The 21,333-nt window shown below is 39.9% G+C and overlaps 1 protein-coding gene and 1 long non-coding RNA gene across 9 annotated transcripts in view; one reads left to right on the top strand and one right to left on the bottom strand.

Moving 5' to 3' along the window:
* The window catches only part of LOC135167305 (uncharacterized protein), a 33,179-nt gene that overhangs the window by 8,834 nt on the left and 3,012 nt on the right, over positions 1-21,333 (bottom strand). For 2 of the 8 annotated variants that reach the window (XR_010299833.1, XM_064130368.1), the window contains exons 2-5: positions 13,064-13,118; positions 11,419-11,825; positions 7,783-7,917; positions 1,250-1,435 (exon numbers count right to left, since the gene is read on the bottom strand). Coding sequence is in view for 7 of the 8 variants with exons in the window: in XM_064130368.1 (XP_063986438.1) it covers positions 1,250-1,435; positions 7,783-7,917; positions 11,419-11,810 (713 nt within the window). In the remaining variant the exon portion in view is untranslated. The other 6 variants (XM_064130372.1, XM_064130369.1, XM_064130373.1 and 3 more) reach the window with 6 other exon arrangements.
* LOC135167313 (uncharacterized) lies at positions 13,832-17,404 on the top strand. Its single transcript, XR_010299835.1, has 3 exons — positions 13,832-14,216; positions 15,408-15,554; positions 15,702-17,404. It is a non-coding gene; the product is annotated as an uncharacterized LOC135167313 (long non-coding RNA).

The raw sequence follows: 21,333 nt of genomic DNA, 5'->3' as shown, positions 1-21,333 counted from the left end.
ACGATTTTTGAGGATTTTTTGGCGGTGAATATTCAGCACTGCACTTGCATTATTCACCGAAATAATGACACATCTGGTAATCGATAAGACACTGGTACCGAACACCTTCTTCGGGGCATGATAATTTTATTGATTTTTGAAATTCCAAATTGTGGAAATTGGAGGAATAATTGCGACGTTTTGTTACGGTGAGAATGCAACTGTTGGTGAGGTGGTGGCACCGATGCAGCCGACAGTGCGACTGGTGGCTCGGCAGCGCCTCTGCACATCCCACCCACGCTATATCGATCCCTCCATCCTCCCTCTCTTATACCCAACGATTGTGGTGTGCACAGACGAGCAAGTTCCCTCTACTCCCTTCACTACTTTTTTCCCTCCGACAATTTTCATCGTCAACAGAATGGGTTTTGTCATTGTATTTCCAGTTATACATTCGAATACTTGGGCCAACTTCTCGCCGGCTCTTTGATATAAATATAGAATGTGGGAGAGAGAGAGGGGAAAGCTCGTGTAGCATCAGTGGTCGGTATCTGGGTAAATATAGAAAATCCCGCGATTATCGTACCACAATTTTTTTTTTCCACGGAATTCGCGAGTCGGGGGGGACAAATAGGGGGCATTTAAATTGCGCGGGCTTATCACACGTCGTTAGAGTGTAGTCAGTGTCAGTGGGACATTGACGGGGATAATTATTCAGGATAAATTTCCCAACACTTGGCGAGAGATTTGGAATCTAATAATTCCACTGTTGCTCAACGATGTGGCCCACCTCAGGATGCGCTGGCGCTCCGGAAGGAAACGGACGACTGCGGTTGGTTATCGCCTTCGTTAACATAATTACGTGATTTAATTGTCGTGGGGATGATCGCGGTGACTGAATGAGCATCTTGTGAGAGAGATCATGAATAACGTGCGGGAGTCGGAATTCTTTGGAAATTAATGGGGAGCGGGAAGTAGATCGTAAAATGTTGACTTCCGGTTGTAAAAGTCAAATTCTTTCTCGAGGGGGGAGGGTGCAGATCCCGTCCGGGTATTTAAAACGGATCAGATTTTTCCAGAATAGTTGAGGGAAATTTTTTTGATTTTAATCATAAAAATTCCTGATGACTGTGATTATTTTAAATTGTGGCTTAAAGCAGTAATTAGCTAATCAATAAATTTTTTTTCTTTGTGTACAGCCGATTAAAGTCCCGTTCTAATTTATGAACACGAGAAAATCAAAAGCAAAAACAAAATAAACTCATTTTACCTGATTTGAGCATGATAAGCAGGCGATGTGTGCTCGGTGTGGGTAGTGAGGAGTTCCGCAGGTCCAGTTGACATTGCGTCGAGGTATCCCAATGAGGGTAACACAGGGTCAAGGAGTAGGAGGCCTGGTGTGGAGGGATGGGGCTGTGGGCCGAGAAATGCAACTCGCACTTTCTCTCTCCCCTCGCTGGAATGAAAAACATATTATAAAAAAAATATTCTATGATTGTGGAGAATAATGTGCACTGAGGGGAGGGATTTTTCACGTGATAGAGTGGGTAGTGCGATTGGGGGAAGGTAGGTCGTGGTGAACAAACGAGGGGCATCGATCTGGCCAGCGTGGCGCCGTTCTAGCTATTAAATCGAGTATACTATACCACTCTCTTCCAAGTATGGAGACAAGTTTGTACGAAAAAAAGAGAGAGATAGTGGGAACCAGTTGTGGAGGTACAGCACTTGTGGATCACTTTCACAGTGTTTCAATGAGATATTTAAATTAGATGTCTGAATTGACAAGCGATCATGACATTATGAAGCTCTTAAAATTGGTATCACTGAGGTACTGGAAATTTTGCTTGAATTATTGCCAATGAAAGTATATAAAGTTTAGAAAATACTGGTAAATTTATTGAAAATTTAAATAATACAGGACATTCTCTCGAACATCTAATGAAATTTTATCTGAAATTTCAAGTCGACGTATTATTGAACTTGAAATTGAAATGAAATTTTATCTAAAATCGACATATTCTTGAAATTTCAATCACGTGAATGTAAAAAGACAAGGGAGAAGACAGGAAAAATACGGCTGAGGTATATTAACCCCTTCATCACTTGTTATTCCAATCGTGTAATCGATCTACACTGACGATCGGGTCACGGAGCCGTATCGACCCACGCTCGATCGAGTCCCAATGTAAATTATTGCCGAAGGCGTTAATAATCAGGCCCAATATGCTTCCAATACATCTTCTTGCATTTTCTTACTTCTCACTTGTTTATTCATTATTTTCCCCAGTGGGATGCAATAAATAACAGCCGAACGGAGGAGATAAAATGTAAAATGAATACAAACAAGTCCCCGAGTAATAGAAAATTGTCATAAATTACGAATTAACACAGAAACTACTCTGAATGACTAATTGAGCGTTCAGACGCTCTCGTTGGGAGGAATGCAATCATTTCGGTGAATTGAATGTCTACGTGGGCATTCCTCATTCTCCCCTCGGTAGAAATAAATAACTTCGTGTTATTCGATTGTAAAAAGAATTTAATGAGTGAGACCAATTTGTTGGTAATTGGATTGAAAATGAAATGAGTTATTTGAGGGAGAAGTAGCTGGGGAATTTGTTGAAATGACGGTGACTTCCTTCACGAGTTTCTCACGCTAGAACGACAATCTTCTTTGCAGAAAAACAATACAGACATCTCTCCAGACACTCGCGTAATCATCTTGACAGGCTGCCGCTCTTAAATTCAAGATGCTGAATTTATTTGGATGAACAGAAAATTCATATTTTTTTAAATATCTAGATTTTGCCTAATGTTTAATAAATATATTAGCCAGCCCTATGGGGTAAAAATTTCGGCATTTCCGAATTGCAAATATTTATGCTGTTCTCTTGGCATATATGTATATATATACATATCTATATATTTTATTCGCTATTTCCTTTGATGTTACAATTTTTTTTTTTGTTTTACATCGACTCTGGTCCGCCTCTCTGTCAATGATATTATATAACTTTCCAAAGAATTCCCATTAAATTCGTTCTGAGTAATTTCATTGTAGAATGTTCTTGACGATTGAACAGTCCAAGTTGATGCGGACAATAAATTCCAGCGATAACAGTGTAGTAGTTGGAGCCATGGGTTTTAATTTCAAGAGGGATAGATAACGGAGGGAGGGATACGACTCGACGTGAAACAGTAGTCGATGAACTGTGAGATCGCAATGTAACTCGATTTTAGACTTGATCTCTATTAGATCCGAGCCAGACAACATATAGCAGACATTTTCTGATTACGATTTAATTCATTCGCATCGGCTTTCTATAACTGGATTCATTCATCGGGATTTTCATGCACGTCATGCAGAGTAGAAGTATTAAAAAAAATGAATGAATACAGTTGGTGATCCCGTAGGACTCGGTAGCTTTGCGCGTGTGGAAAAAAAAACCGTTTGGCGATGTTTCTCGCATATAAATATGTTGTGTACCTGATTCATTATCACGCATGTGGGAGGATGACGCGTGCTGAGGATAATCTCGAATCCCTGTCCAGCGGAAATCGCGAATACGAATGAACGTTAAAACGTTAACGCCAAATTACCTTGAGCCGCATTTCCGAGGGATATATTTCGGAATCTGAGGGAGATAGCAAAATTTTTGTCAATATGTTTTTTATAGCTGTCAAACTGCTCTACAAAAAAGGTCATGACGAAAATATCGCTATCCCCGTTGGATTACAAGATATCGATGGAAAAATGAACCCCCTCGATCGATCACTTCGCTACTGAAATATATTTCGCAACTAAAAAAAATTCCTATTTTTCTCTAATTCATCCCACTTCTTTTGGTAGGATTGCACCAAACGGGTTCTTCAGGTATACCCTTCTTCAGAGCCTGAGAACTTCCAATTGAATTACACAATTCGCAAATCAGGTTAGCAGCGTTTGGAGAATCAACTCCGGTTCACCTTCCTCGATCATTGTTTTTCCTCTCATTGGTGTTTTTTCCTTTTGATTTTCACTGCTCGTTTTTTTTTCTATGTAAACGACCTGACGTCATCCGAAGCAAATATGCCAACGATATAACACCTCGATGAGACCTTGAGGCCTCCAATGTGACATCATCCAATAGCAGATTGCCTCCACGAGAGAACCTCGAGTGTGCGAGTTTTTGGGACGACGTAACGATGCTATTTTCGGTGTACGTCGACTTTATCCAGTAAACAAAATGAGGGGCGGGGGGGAGGGGGTACTTTATGTATTGATCCTATTTTTTAGCTGATAAGGGAGTTTATCGTTTGAGTAATTTTATGATGTGGGATAAGCGGACTAATAAAAGAACTAAAATTGGGGGAAAATTACCAAACAAATCGGGTCATTGTGGAATTTTTCTTATAAATTGTAAATTGTTAACAAGTCTTGCTGAGAATTTCTGTAATTTTAGTAATTTGTCTCCTTGGGAAACCATTATTAATTGATTTGTAAAAAAAATTGGAATTGTTCCTAGACTCCAGGAATTCAAAATTTTATCTCTTAAATCGCACTCAATGTCATTCCCATGATAATTACTCTCCCATTTACACCAGAATTTTTAAAAATTTACCAATTTACGCCGCGTTCATCGTACCAGAAATAACACTGGGAACCGCACGGATGCTGTTCTTCCCTAACTCTCCCCGTTTAAACTCCAAAGAAATTAATTACTCGAAGTAACCAATTACCTTAATTAATAATTGAATTCCCCCATTGACTCACTTCTCAATCAAATCGCCATGATTTGACCCGGAGAAATCCATCCGTCCATGTTATTAAACTAACGGAACATGTCATTAGACAAACTCATTTTTCCCACCGTATCATTACAGAAGAGTCGTTATCATCTGATCACTCGAGACCCCATTAATCCCGTTCCCCAATTTTTTTTTCATGCAAAAGACTGAACGGATCATCACGATTTTTCGATCGTAGAATAACAGAGTCCTCTAATCCCATCCTGTTTTATTATAATCTATCGCACCGGAGCAGGATGTATCCTGACGAGGAAAACGCGGTGGGAGGATGGTGGATTGTAGCATGTGTCAAGATGGCGGGTTGCCATGGCAACTTCATGGAAACCGGCGCTCTGTTCCAGCAACTTTTTATTCCCCTATCATTTCGCGAGAGATCCCTAGGATCCCCGATACCCAAACAATACCCCAATCATGATTGATACCGGCAATAACCGAAAAAAAAAAATTCAATATGAATTTAATATTATTTTTCTCGAGGGTAGATGGGACCGGATAGACGGAGCACTTTCACCAGGTTCTCAGCCGGAGAAAGGATCAATTGTCTGTCTAATTGTTGAGAATATCTACTGGCCAGTGGTCGTCACGCTACTCTTCAAATTCCCATCGACTTTCGAATGAGTTTTTACTCTCAATGAAATCACGGAACGAGAAATTTCAGGGATCAGGACGACTTTTTGTCACGTTCCTAGTTTTTTTTTTTACGACCTTCTGGAATGCGAGGGGAGAAGGGAGATGCTTAGAAGGGTCCTGGAATAAAAGGGGCCCCTAGGTAACAAGAAAGGGGATTGAATTGACCTGGCGAAAAACCAACCGCTGAAATTCAACTTTGTAGCGTTTTAGAGCAGCGTTTCGGAGCAAATGTCAAAATATCATTTCGAAGCAGCAGAAAAATCCCCCCTTCCACCCCACTAAATTAACTCCCTCAAGAATAAACAAATAAATGAATAAATAAATTATTGAAGACCTTGGCGTCCCAAAAATTAAAAAAAAAACGTCATTTTACCTCCGAAGGTATTTGTAATCCAATAAAATCGCAGCTCACAGGTGAAATTAAAAAAACCGGAGCACTTGTTATCTCGTCACAGAACTCACGTTATCACCGTAAAAAGCAGCGATGTCTGTTGGCAGTGTACGTATGAAAAATCCGTATTACAATGATAAATGACCGGAAGACCGCGAGAATGAACGAGATGCGCGCACTAGGCGAAATGAAAGGCAGCGGTGGTGGGGATTTTCTAAGGTCAAAAAAAGGTGGGATGACGGCAGCGAATGGGGATGGAAAATTCGTGAGGGGGTGGGGAGATTGGAAAAAAATATAAATAACAATGGCAAGAGTATTGTGAATGTGTACAAGTGGAGTTTAGATAGCCAACTAATGTCAAGCCGAAAACCGGGCTCGACGAGGACTAAATGGCCATCAGTGAGTTGCATGGGGTTACCTCGCGTCGTCTCGTTTGCCCACCACGCCTGCGTTCGGGCTCACTCGTTTCTGTCTTGCCGGCCGGATATTGCCGAGTTGAAACGAAATGGGATAATGTCAAGTTTTTTACACATGCGTAGAGGGCATTCTGAGCATTCAAAAGGGATAATCAAAGAAAGCCATGAAAGAAAGGGAAATTGGAATTTCTGGAGTACATTAACTGGGAATTACGGATATGCCCAAGGGAGGGGGGTGGGAGGAGAATGAAATGTCGGAAGATATTCGAAAGTTCTCTAGTATTTTTACTCCAGGGCGTATCCCCACCGTCTGAATTCCACAAGTATGACCCCAGGGTCAGATTTTAAAAAAATCCTATAAACAAGATGTGAGTGCACGTGGCACGCCCCAAAAAACACTTTCGATGTATGGGCTAATTATAAACCTGCACCGACGGCAACAGTTCAACTACAGCGACAATTCATTCGGAGTTTATCAGGTAGAATGGAGCTTGTGCTTTATCAGCCTCCAGGAACGGTTTTAATTACTTCATCTCGTTGCCCCCAGACGCTGTCCCTTCGACAAAGACTTTTTTTTCATTTGTGCATTGAGTGTTTATTTTTTCACCAGCGAATTGATAAAGCAAAATTAATTAGTTCAAGCCCTTAATTTTCATGTTCAGCTTGACTGCATCTTCCGAATTATTCGAGGTTCTATGTGACTTGTTTATCGATTTCCTTCGTTCCAGATGATTCTTAATCTTATTATTTTCGAACTCGGTCGTAGGACGTCTCACATGCCCTAAAATTCCCACTCCCCCGACGTATCTTCGCGTTCCCCCAGACAAACAAAATTATACGGGCGTCTTGAGATGTGAATGGAGATACCGACTATCCACCCACACGTCTTTCCGATACTGTCTTTCACTACTCATTATCACGTTTGATCCCATTAATGACTCGTGCACGTGTCTCGCATGCGTGATACACCGACAAGTGTAGATCTCTTAAATTTAAGACACCAGAATAAGACAAGAGATGCGCAACATTATTCTCTCTCTTGATCACAGCTGGTGCACACATTTGTTGCATATATTGCGGAACAGACGGCACACGATACTCAGAAACAGGTTACCATGTAACCGTAAAATGATAATTCAATACGTCTCGCGATTGGTAACGCAATTTCTGGTTCGTTTCGCAGTTGGTTGGCATCAAATCGCATTTCGCCAGACGTGACTTGTGCGTTTTTAATGGCTATGGGGAAGCCACTTGACCATGAAATACTTTGGAAAGAATGTTAGAATTTCTAATCGATGTTCTAAAGACATACAAATCCCCCTCTGGCCCTCCCCCACCACCCAGACACCGCATATTTATTTTTGGGTCTAGGTGTGCCACATGACGTCATCCCACGTGCGTACATCATTACCACATGTGGGTGTTTCGCGTCGCGATATTATTCACCGGATTATTTTCTTTTTCAATTGTCGAAAGAGTATTTTTCATGCGGTAAATTTTTTCGGAAATTTTAACGCAGCGAGAAGTTACGGAATTTTAGAGTGAAATTTAGTCAAAGTGCGTTAATCAATTACTTACTCGGTATCTGGCACTGGCATCATCGGGAGCCGACCATTATGCTCCGGAAAGTGATTGATTTCCGGTTCTTCCTGCACCGGGGTCTCGTACACCAGCGTTTCAACCATGGAGCCTTTGCTCGATCCAAAGGATACCCTGTGCAAAAAATTGATGATTAAATTTCAAAACACTTTGTACAAGAAATTAAGCCCGATTCCATTTCTATGATTAATCCCCATTTTTACTATTAACTGATAAAATAATATCGTTGAGGACTTGATGGAACGAAAAGGAAAAGGTTTAATGATTAAAATTTTTCTCACGCCATGTTGCAGGGAAAATCAAGCACAGAGAATCCGAATCGATAAGATGATCCGTTTGAAGTGGTTGTCGAAAAGAAACTGCTTCACTTCGTCAATATTTTAAAAATAAATAATACCGTAATTTGATTTTTTTATCGTTATCCATAATCGAGGTTATGAAAAATCAATTAATAGTTCATTATTCAATCAACTATCGGCATTAAACCCATTATCGACTTGAACAGCACTCAAAATTCCATAAACGAAAGCAATCTAAATGCTTTTAACATGATTAAGGTCTTAAATAAGCAGCTGAGGAGAATTTTAGTTGCAAAGAAAAAGTATTTTCCCGAGAATGAGTCTAGTCGAAATATTTCCAAGCCAGTATTTCACCCTTTCACCAGCTGTACCATTAATAAATTTACAACATTAATACATTTTATTGGGGAATGAGTGGGGGGTCGTGGTGACAGGAAAGCCACAGAGGCAATATTCTCAGGAAACCTCAGGTTTCCTATCGCGTGTCAGGTAAATGGCGATGATAAACCGCACAAAGAAACGGATATCCAGAGTCATTACGTCACGGCTCCAAAATTTAACTCCAAATATTCTCAAAGAAAAAATATTCCCGAGAAATAAAAGAGAACAATCGAATTTCCCGCCGAATTGATTTTACCGACAGACCCGCCGCGGAGTTCTCCGAAAACTCCGAGATAGCGCCACGTACCCAGACTTTAGTATGGCGGCGAATTTGAATGAAAATTCTTCATCGACGATCACGTGTCGAATTAAACTGCGACGAAGGGGGAACAGGAGGGATTGTGTCACCTCAAATGACGACGCAGTATTGGGATGCACTGCACAGCCTCCCCTCCCACCTTGTTAGCACTTAATTAAAAGCATTGCGCAATGGAAAATGGCGCATTGAACGAATGACAGGGGAGAACAACATTCCCATTGTGATTGTTATTTTCGCTTTTATGTTTCTCAATGGCCGCTGGCAAATAGTCTCAAGGTGAAAATCCAGACGTGTGTCTGGGAGACAGTTAGGGGTAGGTCGGGGTCGAGGCCATGTAGACCAAGCCCTATCGATCCTCGACGGATCCAGACAACATCTCGCATCATAAACATAAGGCATAAAACAGTATTAAAAAGGATGTAAACAAAAGGTTTTGAGGTGAACCAAGTTTTCTCCAGGAAACGAGAAAGTTTTAAGCGAATGACAGAGTTCCCCTTGAGATAATAATTTAGTTCTCTCCAAAAGCAAGAAAATAAATTTAATGAAGGGAAATTAATTTTTTTGCTGAGCTTCAAAAATATTTGGGAGCGAGTTAAACTGTTGGCAAAAACACTAGGATTTATTATTGTCAATTTTAATTGTGAGGCCCCAGAACTCAATTAAATAATGAATCGAGATTCAATGAACCGATCGGATGCCTCGTAGCAGTCTCATCATTCATCAAATCCAACCATAGACTGAAAAAAAAAATAGTCACTGATATTATCACCCTAGTCTGCAAGCAGTTAACAGAAATTGGCTGAGTAGGCGAGTGTATAAATGGACTCACTGTTGGTCAAATGGAATCGCATACAGAGTCCGAGTTATCAGGTAATCGACTCTCCTTCACGAATCTCTAATGGAAAACTCATTAGTGCGTGATAATTGTGAGCTCTGTCTGTCCGCAATAAGGTGACAAGTCCCAGAGCTGAGTCGAATCGAGTATGGGAAAATTTATATTAAAAAAAAAAAAAATACAACACTGAAATAGAAAGGAGGAGACGCGCAGTTTAGTTTTTGGAACGTGTCCAGAGAAATGGGGTTTTTACAAAACAAATAGAGATTAATATAACGCATTATGCAGTGTCGCGAACTGTCACATGTTTTTCCTCACATTCTCCATCAGTAATCTCATGTTTTTACGGTAAAATCCATTGGAAATGGGCACACCCATAAATCTCACGGGCTAATCCAAGTGACCCTGACTGAAACAGCTATTCATACACATAAACATGCGTTACAATGTGCTAAAGCCTAGGTTTAATTGGTGATACTGGAGTCACGTGAAGGATTTATAAAATCCACATTGGCCCAAGGGACTCAAGGATAATTGGATGGTATATAAATAGTTATGTACCTGGAAACCTTAACCGCCCACGCACCAGTTTGAAAATCATGTTTCACGCGTGATAATTGGAGCCCTCGAGATGGACAATACGAAGAGAGGGAGAGAAAGAGAGAACAAAAAAAATAATGCAAGAGCTTATAACAAAAATAATGAAACGAAAATGAAAAGGAAGAAAACTCCATCACGCCCATGTTTAAACATGACGGCATTTTGATCTCTCCGTGGTTACGTTTTTATAATTATAATTGTTGGGCTTTGTTGAAGAGAAATGATGCGCGTGGGCGTTTTTGGCGCTCGGAGCCAACGATTCAGAGACGAGTCTCTCGACATTAATGCGAAACGCATTATTTTGATCGTGATTAAGCGTGTGCATTCTTTGATGCATCGTTTCATAAATTTTTGTTCAGTTGGATACGCGAACAAAGCTTATTAGTTGTTCAATTCACGTGGTAGAGGGAACGGAGATGTTTTGAGTGATGTAATCGACCTGGATGGGTCTGAAATTTTCCTGGAATGCAGAAGTTATTTTCTTTTAAAACCAGATCCAGCACGAAATTTTAGGCTGTCGTAATTATTATTATTATTACAAGCCTTTCGAGGAAGTATGAGAGAGTAGAGTTATAATAGTACAAACGAAGGTTCATAAAATTTTTTAACAATTTATAAAGCCTCTCAACTTGTTTCAGAAATAAAAGATAATGTACTCGACACATCAAAGATTTCATGGAACATTACGCAATCGAAGTTATTTGCATTACTGTGCAAATATCCGTTAAAAGGAAACGGATGAATTCTTTGTAGACGCTGAGTCGTTAATGAGGCTATTCTCAGTGTATTATTCTCCTTTCTTCTTCCACGTGAGAACTCCCGGCAGATTTATAAAAGAACTACTATTTTCAAGCCTTGACACTGAGAATTCCTCAGCAACATGATTCACATCAGCACGCAATATCATCGCTAGTTGAATTGCCGGTGTTGCGTAATTTATTTGCGTGTGTGCGAAAACGTTAAACTATTATTTCGGTCACTGCTTGAGGATGGAAAATAGATGGGGATGGGATACCTCGATTTGCGAGTGGAAATTGTTGTTGTGAAAAAGTGACGTGCGTTATGAAATATGGGAAGGTGCACTGAGAATGTGAAATGATGTTTAAATCATTCAATCAAGATAGTTTACTGTTAAATTTATAAATTGGAAAAAAAGTAAAATAAATGGTGTTGATGTTTACCTTTTGAGACTAGCGTGTTTGGCGCCATTAGCAATTTTCGACTTCCTGTCACTGCCACCTGTACTCGCCTCGCTATTGATGCTGTGCAAACTGTCATCCTTGGTTATCCTAGAGGTATGGAGTGTCGATTTTCTCGTAGTCGTTGTTCCACCATTGTGTTTAGGGCTCTCACTGATCATCTCGTTACCCAAACGATTATCACTAGCGTCATTCTCAATTCTATTCGTAGATAATGTCGTTGTAATCATCGTAGTAGCTGTTGGTGATGTTTTATTGATTCCATTGCGCGTCATCTGATGATCTCCACGTGTTTGAATTCGAGTTAGACGAGTGCAGGACTGGGTTTCTCCGGGTGGTGGTTTGTCTCCCGTTGGTAGCATATAAGATAGCATCGTTAAAATTCTTCACTGCAACAAATAGAAAATCATTAGTCGTATTAATGGTGGAATTTTAACTGTATCAGAGTTTTTACAGTGATAATTGATTGCTCCAGTTGCAGTTCGATCAACTTCCGATACATATGTTTTTTTTTTAACGATTATTATCGATCTATGCTCTACCGGAATGCACGCTCAATATCCGTTACAGATGAGTACAATTGTCAATACTCGAGGGCAATCAGACTTGTGGGTGCAACCAACCGTGATACGAGATTTCGATTTAAATCGAAATTCATTGTATCGATCATTCCCTCCCTGCAAACAGATGTGCACTGGCTCGTACCATTTGTTCACGTTATTTCAAAGTAACAATGGTTAACTAATTTCATGACACATGGTTATAAATAAAGCGTGACCGCACTCCAATCGTGATAATGTTATAAATAAAAACAGTATTTAGGTATTTTTGATTGATAAATTTATCCAGACTATATCACGTGTCTGGTTTAACTATCCGTCCCCCCCTGTCACATTTTAATCGCCTCACGTGACACCTGTGTCCGAGGAAAAACTGTTTTTCCCCACCTTCCCAACGATGATGAATAAACGTGCACGGGGAGAGCGTCGAGCGGTGACTGTGATCGAAGGACCGTTTGACTGAGCGGCTTGTGCTTGAAAAACATGACGCAAAAAAAAAATTAAATGCATAGATACTCAGCCAAAGGTTACGTGTGTACTTCGATGATGCGTTCGGCACGGCTGCCCACACACGTACTCGCTTCACTATTCGTAGAGTAATTGTTCGATCATTTTTGGGTATCACAGGTCTCCAGAGAACGGGAAAATTAATAAACTTAGGATTTAGGATTTTTTAAAATTTAGGTGACAGATGGATTTTGATTATTAATATTCAAAAGTTGAATTCAATTTTGGATAAAATTGCTCTGGAAATTTTGGAGTCTTGTTGGGAGCTGAATAAAAAATTTTCGATTCAAAAATTGACGAATCGACAGAATTTTTAATGAACCGGGAAATTTCGAAATATATTGGGAATTCGAAAACACTCGAATGTTATAGAAGTACATTTTGCCGATAAAATCAAATGATGGAGAACAGCCAGAGCCACTAGAGAGTGCAGTTTTAGGTTCTTTCAGACTATTGCATACGAACAAATCTAATCCGTTCTACTTTCATTTTTATTTAAAACTGCTGACCACATTGCCCCGCTACTGTGGTTTATAAATAAATTATTTTCGTGGACTTACGTTTTACACTGGACGGATTGCATCCCAGGTTCCAATGATCCAGCATCGGAGGCATCTGCAACATGATAGAACACGATATCAATAAGCCAGTGGAATTTAGGAGATAACGATGATATTAGAGCACTCAGATAAATTATCTACTATATAAATCCCAATTCCCCATCGTTAAATAAACTGTCCAATACCAGTCCCGGAATTTTCCGCCGAAATTTTTCTCTGTTCAACATGATGAAAAATGACGTTACCGACATTCCAGAGGAACTTAAAACCCCTCGAATGGATTAAGTATTAATTTCACTCTGCCATATGGCCAGAGCAATAATCTCCCTAATTCCGGGGCTAAAGGGTGCGTTGAACTGCGAGGATGAACCAGGAATTGGGTAAACAAAGGGTCGTTTAATCTCGAGTATCTTTAAAAAATCCATTTGCATCGGGGGATGGAAAAAGGAAAGCTGTCTAGTGTAAGGGCAATGTTTCCTCAATGAAGACTAGCGCCAGGAAAAATGGAGAGACACGAGCAAAGGTGCAAGAGAGATTGAAGTGATCTTCAGTGAATAGCCACCTGTTTCCTCTTCTTCTACTCATTTTTTCGCTGCGAGGTGGTATGTTTGCACTTATGTCCGAGTGTAATCCCGTGGGAAACGACCAGGTAGTGACGATGAAACGTATGATTTTTTTTTATTATAACAAATAAAAAATTTGTTATTTTTCGTATCACAAGAGCACGACAGACTCGCAAAAAGATTTATTACGAGATTTATGGTTTGTTTATATGTCGTTCATCGTGAAATTGAGTTATTCAGATGTTTATTGCCGGTCTGGGTGCACTGACAATGGGATGGGTGGACAGGGGGTGGAGGGAGAAAGGGAAGGGGGACAAGACTGCGTGATTACACTCGATGCAATGCACTTCAATACCCAACGGGGTACTGAATTAATAAATTTGCACAGTCCCAACGCACATGTCCCCCTTGATGCGCTGTACTCGTCGTTTACGGGCCATGAGATGAATCGAAATGACCGTGAGGGAGGTGTGTACAGTTAAACGATGAAGAAAATAGCGATGACGAATGTATTTGAAGTGTTTTGTTTAACTGTACATCCCGATGAAATTTCAACGCGAGACCTTAACCAGCGATGATGGTCGACTATGGTGAGCAAACACATTATCATAATATTTTTACTACACTTGAGAGAGACACATCGCAATCTTGAGGATATAATGGATCATTTGTTGAAGGGAAACACTCACTCTGAGACACCCACCTCCTAATTTTTTTTTTCACGCGGGTGTGCGCGACATAAATTTGGCGAAACATTATTCAGGAAGAATTTCTAAAGTGTCTTTGAAGATAACGTATTTTTATTGAATATTTTCCCCTCCTGTGAAATGTGGAATTTGAAATAATGAAAAAATGATATTCGTTTGGGATTTTTTTTAGAGGAACTAGAGAAAAATTGAGCGCTTGTCCTGGTTTGATATGTTGTCTCCAATTTTTTTTTCCGTGCAGGAGGTCACGCTTGTGTAATTCCCTCGCAAAATGGAGGTTTGAACCGAGCGAAGGCGGCGCACTGAGTCACGACGTGAATGACTCGCAGATAATACCTAGAGCTATAACATCTGTCATATTTCAGTCTCGCTGTACATCGCCTCGGCCCGAAAATGAAAAATTACGATTTGGTATAATGTTTACGAAAATAGATGCCAGTTGGGTGAATTATAAGGTCGTTAGTTGGATAACCGATGTTCATGAGTAATTGACAGGTCACTAGCATTCAGCCAGGCGATCAGAATACAGACGAGCGCGAATATTAACTTCCGCCGGACGTTCCAGCTCGTGACTTCCTGTCAAGAAGTCGCGTGTCATTTCCATGATATAGATTCGGGGGTTCAAGTTGAACGGAGATATTCATAAAAAATTACTGTTCGAGGGAAAATTCTGTTCAACTCCAAAAAAATTCTGCATTAGAAATATTGATCGCAAAATTCTCTTCGGGCGCAAAGAAAAAATTTGTTTAAAAATTAGGTCCCCGTATTCACTAAAAATTACGAAACACTTACGCATTCACTGCACGTTCCCTACTTTTTCTATCACATTTTGGAAATTTTCCGGAAAATTTACTGAACGACTGCGCAACTGTTCCGTAATTTTTACCGAATACTGTTTTCACTGATAGATTACCGATGAGGTACGTAATTTCCAAAGAATTATTCTCTCCACGTGTATCCTTTCTACTCGAAATCATAAAACTCGGCTGCGCAGTTAAACCCCAACCACCCCCGCCCCCCAACCACTTTAATATCCTCACCATAATTTTTTTCACTCCGTCAACTCGTTTCTAGTGAAACCAAACAATCAACCTCATCAAAACCAAGATCCGGTAGCTTCAGTGGTGTCGCGTGGGCGAATAACACGACTGTGGAAAATGCTAGGCTGTGTTGGGTGTACATACAGTGCATCAAAATGCCAATCACCCGGTTATACTCACGGTAAAATGTATTTATAACTACATGTGTTGACGCCCGTATGGGAAAGGTTGTTAGTCCAATGCACAATAGTGTGGGATGAAGCACTTACATCATTTATGAAACTCTCAATAATCCATATTTTTTGTTCATACATACTGTAATGGAAAGCTTCGAGAAAGTCCTGTGAAGCCAATACCGACGAGCAAAAATATACATGTCCCTGGAGTCAATTACGATGAATAAGGGATGGCTCAGAAATACGACATTGACATTTATCCTGAACGTGGGGGAAGAAAGTTTTACGGGGGTGTCGCTAAATTTCAGGGATTGATTTTGAAAAAGTTTCCTAATTCTAGGACCACAATTCTGAAATCGAGTTTGTGGAGATTAGCGACGAACTGGGGGAGGAGGGGGGGGGGGGATCTGCACAATGGTTCTTATTTTAAGAACCCAAGTAATTGGCTTCCAGACCCGAAATCTTGATTTAATTACTCAGAGTACCTGGATTTGAGTAGAAAAACCCAACGAAAGAGATCAAATTTAGGAAAATACTGTGAAAGAGAAATAACTCATTCTTAGATTCATTTGTTTTAATTGCAGTCAGTCACCTGAGTTTTCTTAATAATCGGTTACATATGTACAAAAAATCCCATTCAAGTGTCGATATAAACAAAATGTTGGGAATATGGGTGTGTATGGAGCCAGAGGACTATAACCGGAGGAACACGGGAGCAGCGAGCCAGCAAGAAACTCGTCGAGGATAATTAGATATCAGATTTCATCCCGTCTCGTCTGGATCCGCCTTCACCTAGCATTAAAAATCCTGACATTTTCCGCGATCTCTCTCTCGAAAAAAGTCACTTCAAATTGGCCTCGAATCACTCACCAATAAAAGCGCGAAATATTTGTTTTCCTCTCAAGGATTTCCCCGAATTAATCTGGATAAAATATTCGAGATCAAAGTGAACTCTAGAGCACTTAACGGACCCCTTCAAACATCTGTTGTGTGGAAATGCCACTTTACTGTTACATGACGAGAAAATGAATATTCATTTGCCTTGAGAATGGAGAAAGTTTTTTTTCCCCTGAAATTATTGATTGCCTGCAATGTTAACAGACATTAAAACGATCCATTCGTATCTAAGAATGTCATCTGACAAAAAAAATTAATCTAACAAAAAGATTCAGAACGATATAATCCAATTTGATAAGATAATGAAACATCAAACATCCGAGGATTCCTCTCTATCTCTCTATTTCTAACATCAAGGGGTTGTTGCACTCTAACGTTGCTCCGATGACTCGCTGTGATTCTCAGAATGACCATGACTCTGCGTAAAAGGGACACCGAATGTATATAGTAATATATCTCGAAATGCCGCCGAAGGGGGATTGGGATTGTACCATTTGAGCACGTACGAGTTTGTTGCCAACGATTGATATTTCCACGTAGCGGTCTTCGTCCGGCCTTAGAGCCCGATAGAATCCGGTACTTCTCAGATGCTCTGAATCCCACACTAGTGCCTCTTTATATTATGAAAATTATAGGTAACGATCGGCTGCCTCCACTACGTCGATCAAAGACAGCCTGTTATTATTTATTAATTGTTCTGATGTTCCATTTATCGCAGACTGTTTCCCACTCATATTTATAACGTCACATTGAAAAAATTGATTCACAGAAATAAACATTGTAATTGTGAATCAACTTCTCCTTAACATTTTTTGCCAACTTCAACTTTAGAAAAATTCTTACTGAATCAAATCATGAACATTAATTAATTAATTGACACTGTCACATGCCAAATAAATTAGTTAACTCCATTTGCGGTGCTTAAATAATTGGTTTAATGGAAAATAAAATTTTTATTTATCGCAAATTATGCTGATTTCATCTAAATAAAATACCTAAAAAATTGTGCAATGCGTTGCATTCCTTTTTGAATTTTCCATTGTCCCATTATCCTGATAATTGATAATTATCATGAAGTGTCTTCATTCAGATGTTTTTCCCCTTTATCAGCTCCCCTCTTTTCATTTGAAAATGCGAAGGGAGAAGGGCCCTCTCACGAGGGAAAAACATGAAAAGAGTGGTAGCGCACTTTTGCTGTACCCGAACAAGGTGGATAAAGAGAGAATGAGCATAAAGGTTCAACTAATATATATGTATATATACGTATAGGATTATAATACCCGACGCGCTTGCAAAATGAACCTGTAGGGATTCTGGCACAGCAGAGTGGCAACTGGTAGTCTGCCAAACAAAACGACAGAGGAAGAGAATGTCTGCGCTGATGCGATACATCAACCCCTCTCTGTCCCATTGCATTATCACCCGGAAGACAGAGGGTCGGGAGACACAACTGTCCGTCTGACGATTAAACACCGTAGGATAAATAGTTGAACCGTGAAGATTAACAATTTAACCGGCGAATTAATAACGAATTAAGATTATAATCTCACTTTTTAAACGCCTCCCCTCACCTTTTGAGGAGTAATTCTTCCGGAAGTATGATACGCGTGTCCCGATTATCCCCCGGTTAAACGAATGGAAACGGAGAAGGGCGTCACGCAAAGTGCATACACCGGGAAAAATAAAAAGTCCGTAATACGATGAAAAGGGAAAAGAGAAAAGTAAACAACCCAGCATGCAATCACCGCGGTATACGCGGGGTTAGAAAAAAAAATTTGAACTTCAGGGACTGCCTGGAGGGACATTGAGTTTGATTTAGTGGAGGAATAAGTGGCGAGTTTCAAGTTCAAGTGGAAATTCCACCATTTTTTTTTTATCTAATGGGTTGTAAACTGATTTGACTGAAAAAAATTCATTCTTGGTTCGGGTTTCTAGCACAATTTTTAAGGATTTTAATCAGATTGATTTTTTTAACATAAATAAATTAAAATTAAAGGTTCCTTCAGTCTTAATATCCATTGCTTGATTTAAAATTTAAATGACCCGGGAGATTCTTGTATTCATAGTGCCCAACAACCGGGAACTTCACTGAACTTTTATTGAAATTTACGAAAACCATTTCACGATTAATTTTCTCGCAAATTAAATTCAACGTCAGCTCCTGGAAAATTACTTCTCAACTGTCTGTAAAAAATAATTTCCAGGATTTTAAATAAATGTTTCTTCAAAGTATTACTTCAATTGTAGGACTGAAATAACTCCAAGTTAAGCATATAAACATAAATTATTGACAAAACAATATGGACTGCCTTTTAAAAGAAAGGAAACTCCCCAGAAATTAATCATTTCCCTAAATATTTGAATCAAATAATCGTTTTGAATGTCAAAATTACCTGGAAAACTACTCCCCACGACCGTCAAAAATTTCCAGCCAAAAGCGGACCACACACCGCACTCCACCAAATTCGGGAAAATCCTCAGAACGTACTCATGCAATAAATCCCCCCCACATCCCAGGAAGACTGACTCGTCTACATGGTATGCGGAACCAACAGCTAATATAAACACATGTGGAAAACGCACACATCAAAAGCATTTAAAATCCCGTAGGCGGGTTTAAAGTCAATTGACGGAATTAGATGGGGTTAAATGCAACCGTATCATCACGCTAACTCGATTAACAATTTTATCCTCCTATTCACCTTCACAAGAAATCCATTACTCAGAATAAAAATATAATATTTACGGGAGAACACGAGCCCCGAGTGAGAGGATAAATCTCAGAAAATTGTTCATCAATTAATATCAGCAAATGAGAATTAATATCAGCAAATAATCTGCTGTTTCTCCGCATGATATTCTCACGAGTATGAAAATATTTCTCATCGCCCACATATTTCCTCCACTCGCATTAGCGCCAGTGGGTTAGGTCAGTTGCCTGAATTAGAAATCCGCTGATTGCATGAGACTGTTATTTTCATCATCAACTACGACGAGATGAATTTTGCCTGTTGAATAAAGGTTGCGATGTCTTGTTATCTCGATAACCGCCTCACAAACTCTCGTCCCCCTGCAGTGACGTTACCCCATAGGTCTGGGACACGAGACAAAGGCGCTTGAGATGGGGAATAATAATCATTTGGAAACCACACCGCAAGGGGAAGAGCTTGAAATCGGATAAAATTGAATTGAGATTTTTCAAAGGGAAATGAGACGACGCTTTCACTCTTTTTTTTTTTATTGACAGATAATCGGAGGCTCTGGGATGACTCGTGTTATCACTCAATTACAATTTATTTCAGAACTCATCAACGTCGTGTGAATGGTGACGAATGGAAGCACTTCTGATAGCAATAATTATAATGAAAAAAAAAAAACAAATTGGGAGGAAATGTCTGCAGATGTGAGAGCGATGTAGGCTCATGGTTTTGCCGGTGAAAATCGATGGGACGCGTGCGCAGTTCCTGAAGACGAATTCCTGCACATCCCCTTGGTGTTTGTGTCCATGTGATATCGTGAATTGCCTTCAGAGAGGCTTTATTGCTAGCTCTACCTCTGGGTCAAAACTATCCACTGTGGTAGGTTCGTGCCTTTTATGGATGAGGCGATTCCACTATTTTTTGCTCCCATGCCCTCTTTCTTGGGGGAAACAGCGTGACTTTTATAAATCATAAGGTGGCTTTTAGCTTCTGATTTTTGAATTCACGAAGAACAAAAATTATTTATAATTGAAATATCATTAGTCCTTCGGGGAATGACTCAATCGAAATAAATTAAATAAATTCTCTCAAACAAATGAATAGTTGGAAAAAAAAATCTTGAAGGGAGAAAAGCTGAAGAGTATGAACATTGACACTCGCGACTCTTTCGTTATTATTTGTGATTATTTATTACCCCTAGCGTTTTATTTATTTCACGAGTAAATTCCACTATTTTCTGCGCCCCTGGCCTATTTTCTATGGCATATATCACCCGTACGACTTTTATAAATCACGAAGCGACTCTCAGTTTTTGATGTTCTAAGGAGAAAAATCCAGAACATCACGACTCTTCGAATTATAAATTTTTCACATCAACTTCTCGCAACGCGAGCAATAAAAGACCCTCATGTGATCACGGAAAATATCTCACCTTTCCACGAATAATAAACCAAATAAAACGAACCGAATCTGTTGGTGAATATCGCGAGACCGACTGCATCTTCATTTTTCATCCCGAAATGTCAATCTCAATCTTCCTCTCCAAAAGGTCAATGTACAGCCTATATCGTTAATTCAATTTTTCGTGCACTCTGAAGAGGTGAAATTGCCGGAGTAGTGGGTGGGAAAGTCGAGTTTCCATGTCGCCTGACGGCACACGGAGGTCGAGTTATTTAGTCTCGAGGAGGTTGAGGCAAAAGCGAGAGGCAGAGAGCAAGACTCTTGGGAAGCGTTCAATGCTCGCTCGAGTCACAATCAATTTCCACTCTCTCACCACGAGTGGCTAACGAATTCATTACACTCTCCCAAATAATTTCTGGCTCACATGGAAATAATGATTTGCGAGAATATGAGCTAACTAATTATTGCAATGAGATGGAGGAAAATTATTTATGCCAGAGTGCCAAAGTATGACATTTGATGGAGCCGACAAGGGCCACCCTCCCCCCCCCGTGCCCCTCAATTCGTGTGAGTGTCAGCAGTCACTAGTCACTGGACGAGGGTGAGGCTTATCCTGCCGAAAAGCTCAGCCCCTGAAGGGGAGAATGGACCGGGAATCGCAACGAATTGGAGAGAATTGCTTGCCACGTCACATGGGAATCGATTTCTAAAATATTTCTGTGCTTTTTCCAGACAGATGTGTAATTTTACCATGAGAAAATTCACCACCAAAACCATTCAACTTTTA

Source organism: Diachasmimorpha longicaudata, chromosome 11 (genome assembly GCF_034640455.1).
Source record: "Diachasmimorpha longicaudata isolate KC_UGA_2023 chromosome 11, iyDiaLong2, whole genome shotgun sequence".
NCBI lineage: Eukaryota > Metazoa > Arthropoda > Insecta > Hymenoptera > Braconidae > Diachasmimorpha > Diachasmimorpha longicaudata.
Note: the sequence above shows the minus strand (reverse complement) of the source record. Positions and strands in the feature narration are given on the sequence as shown.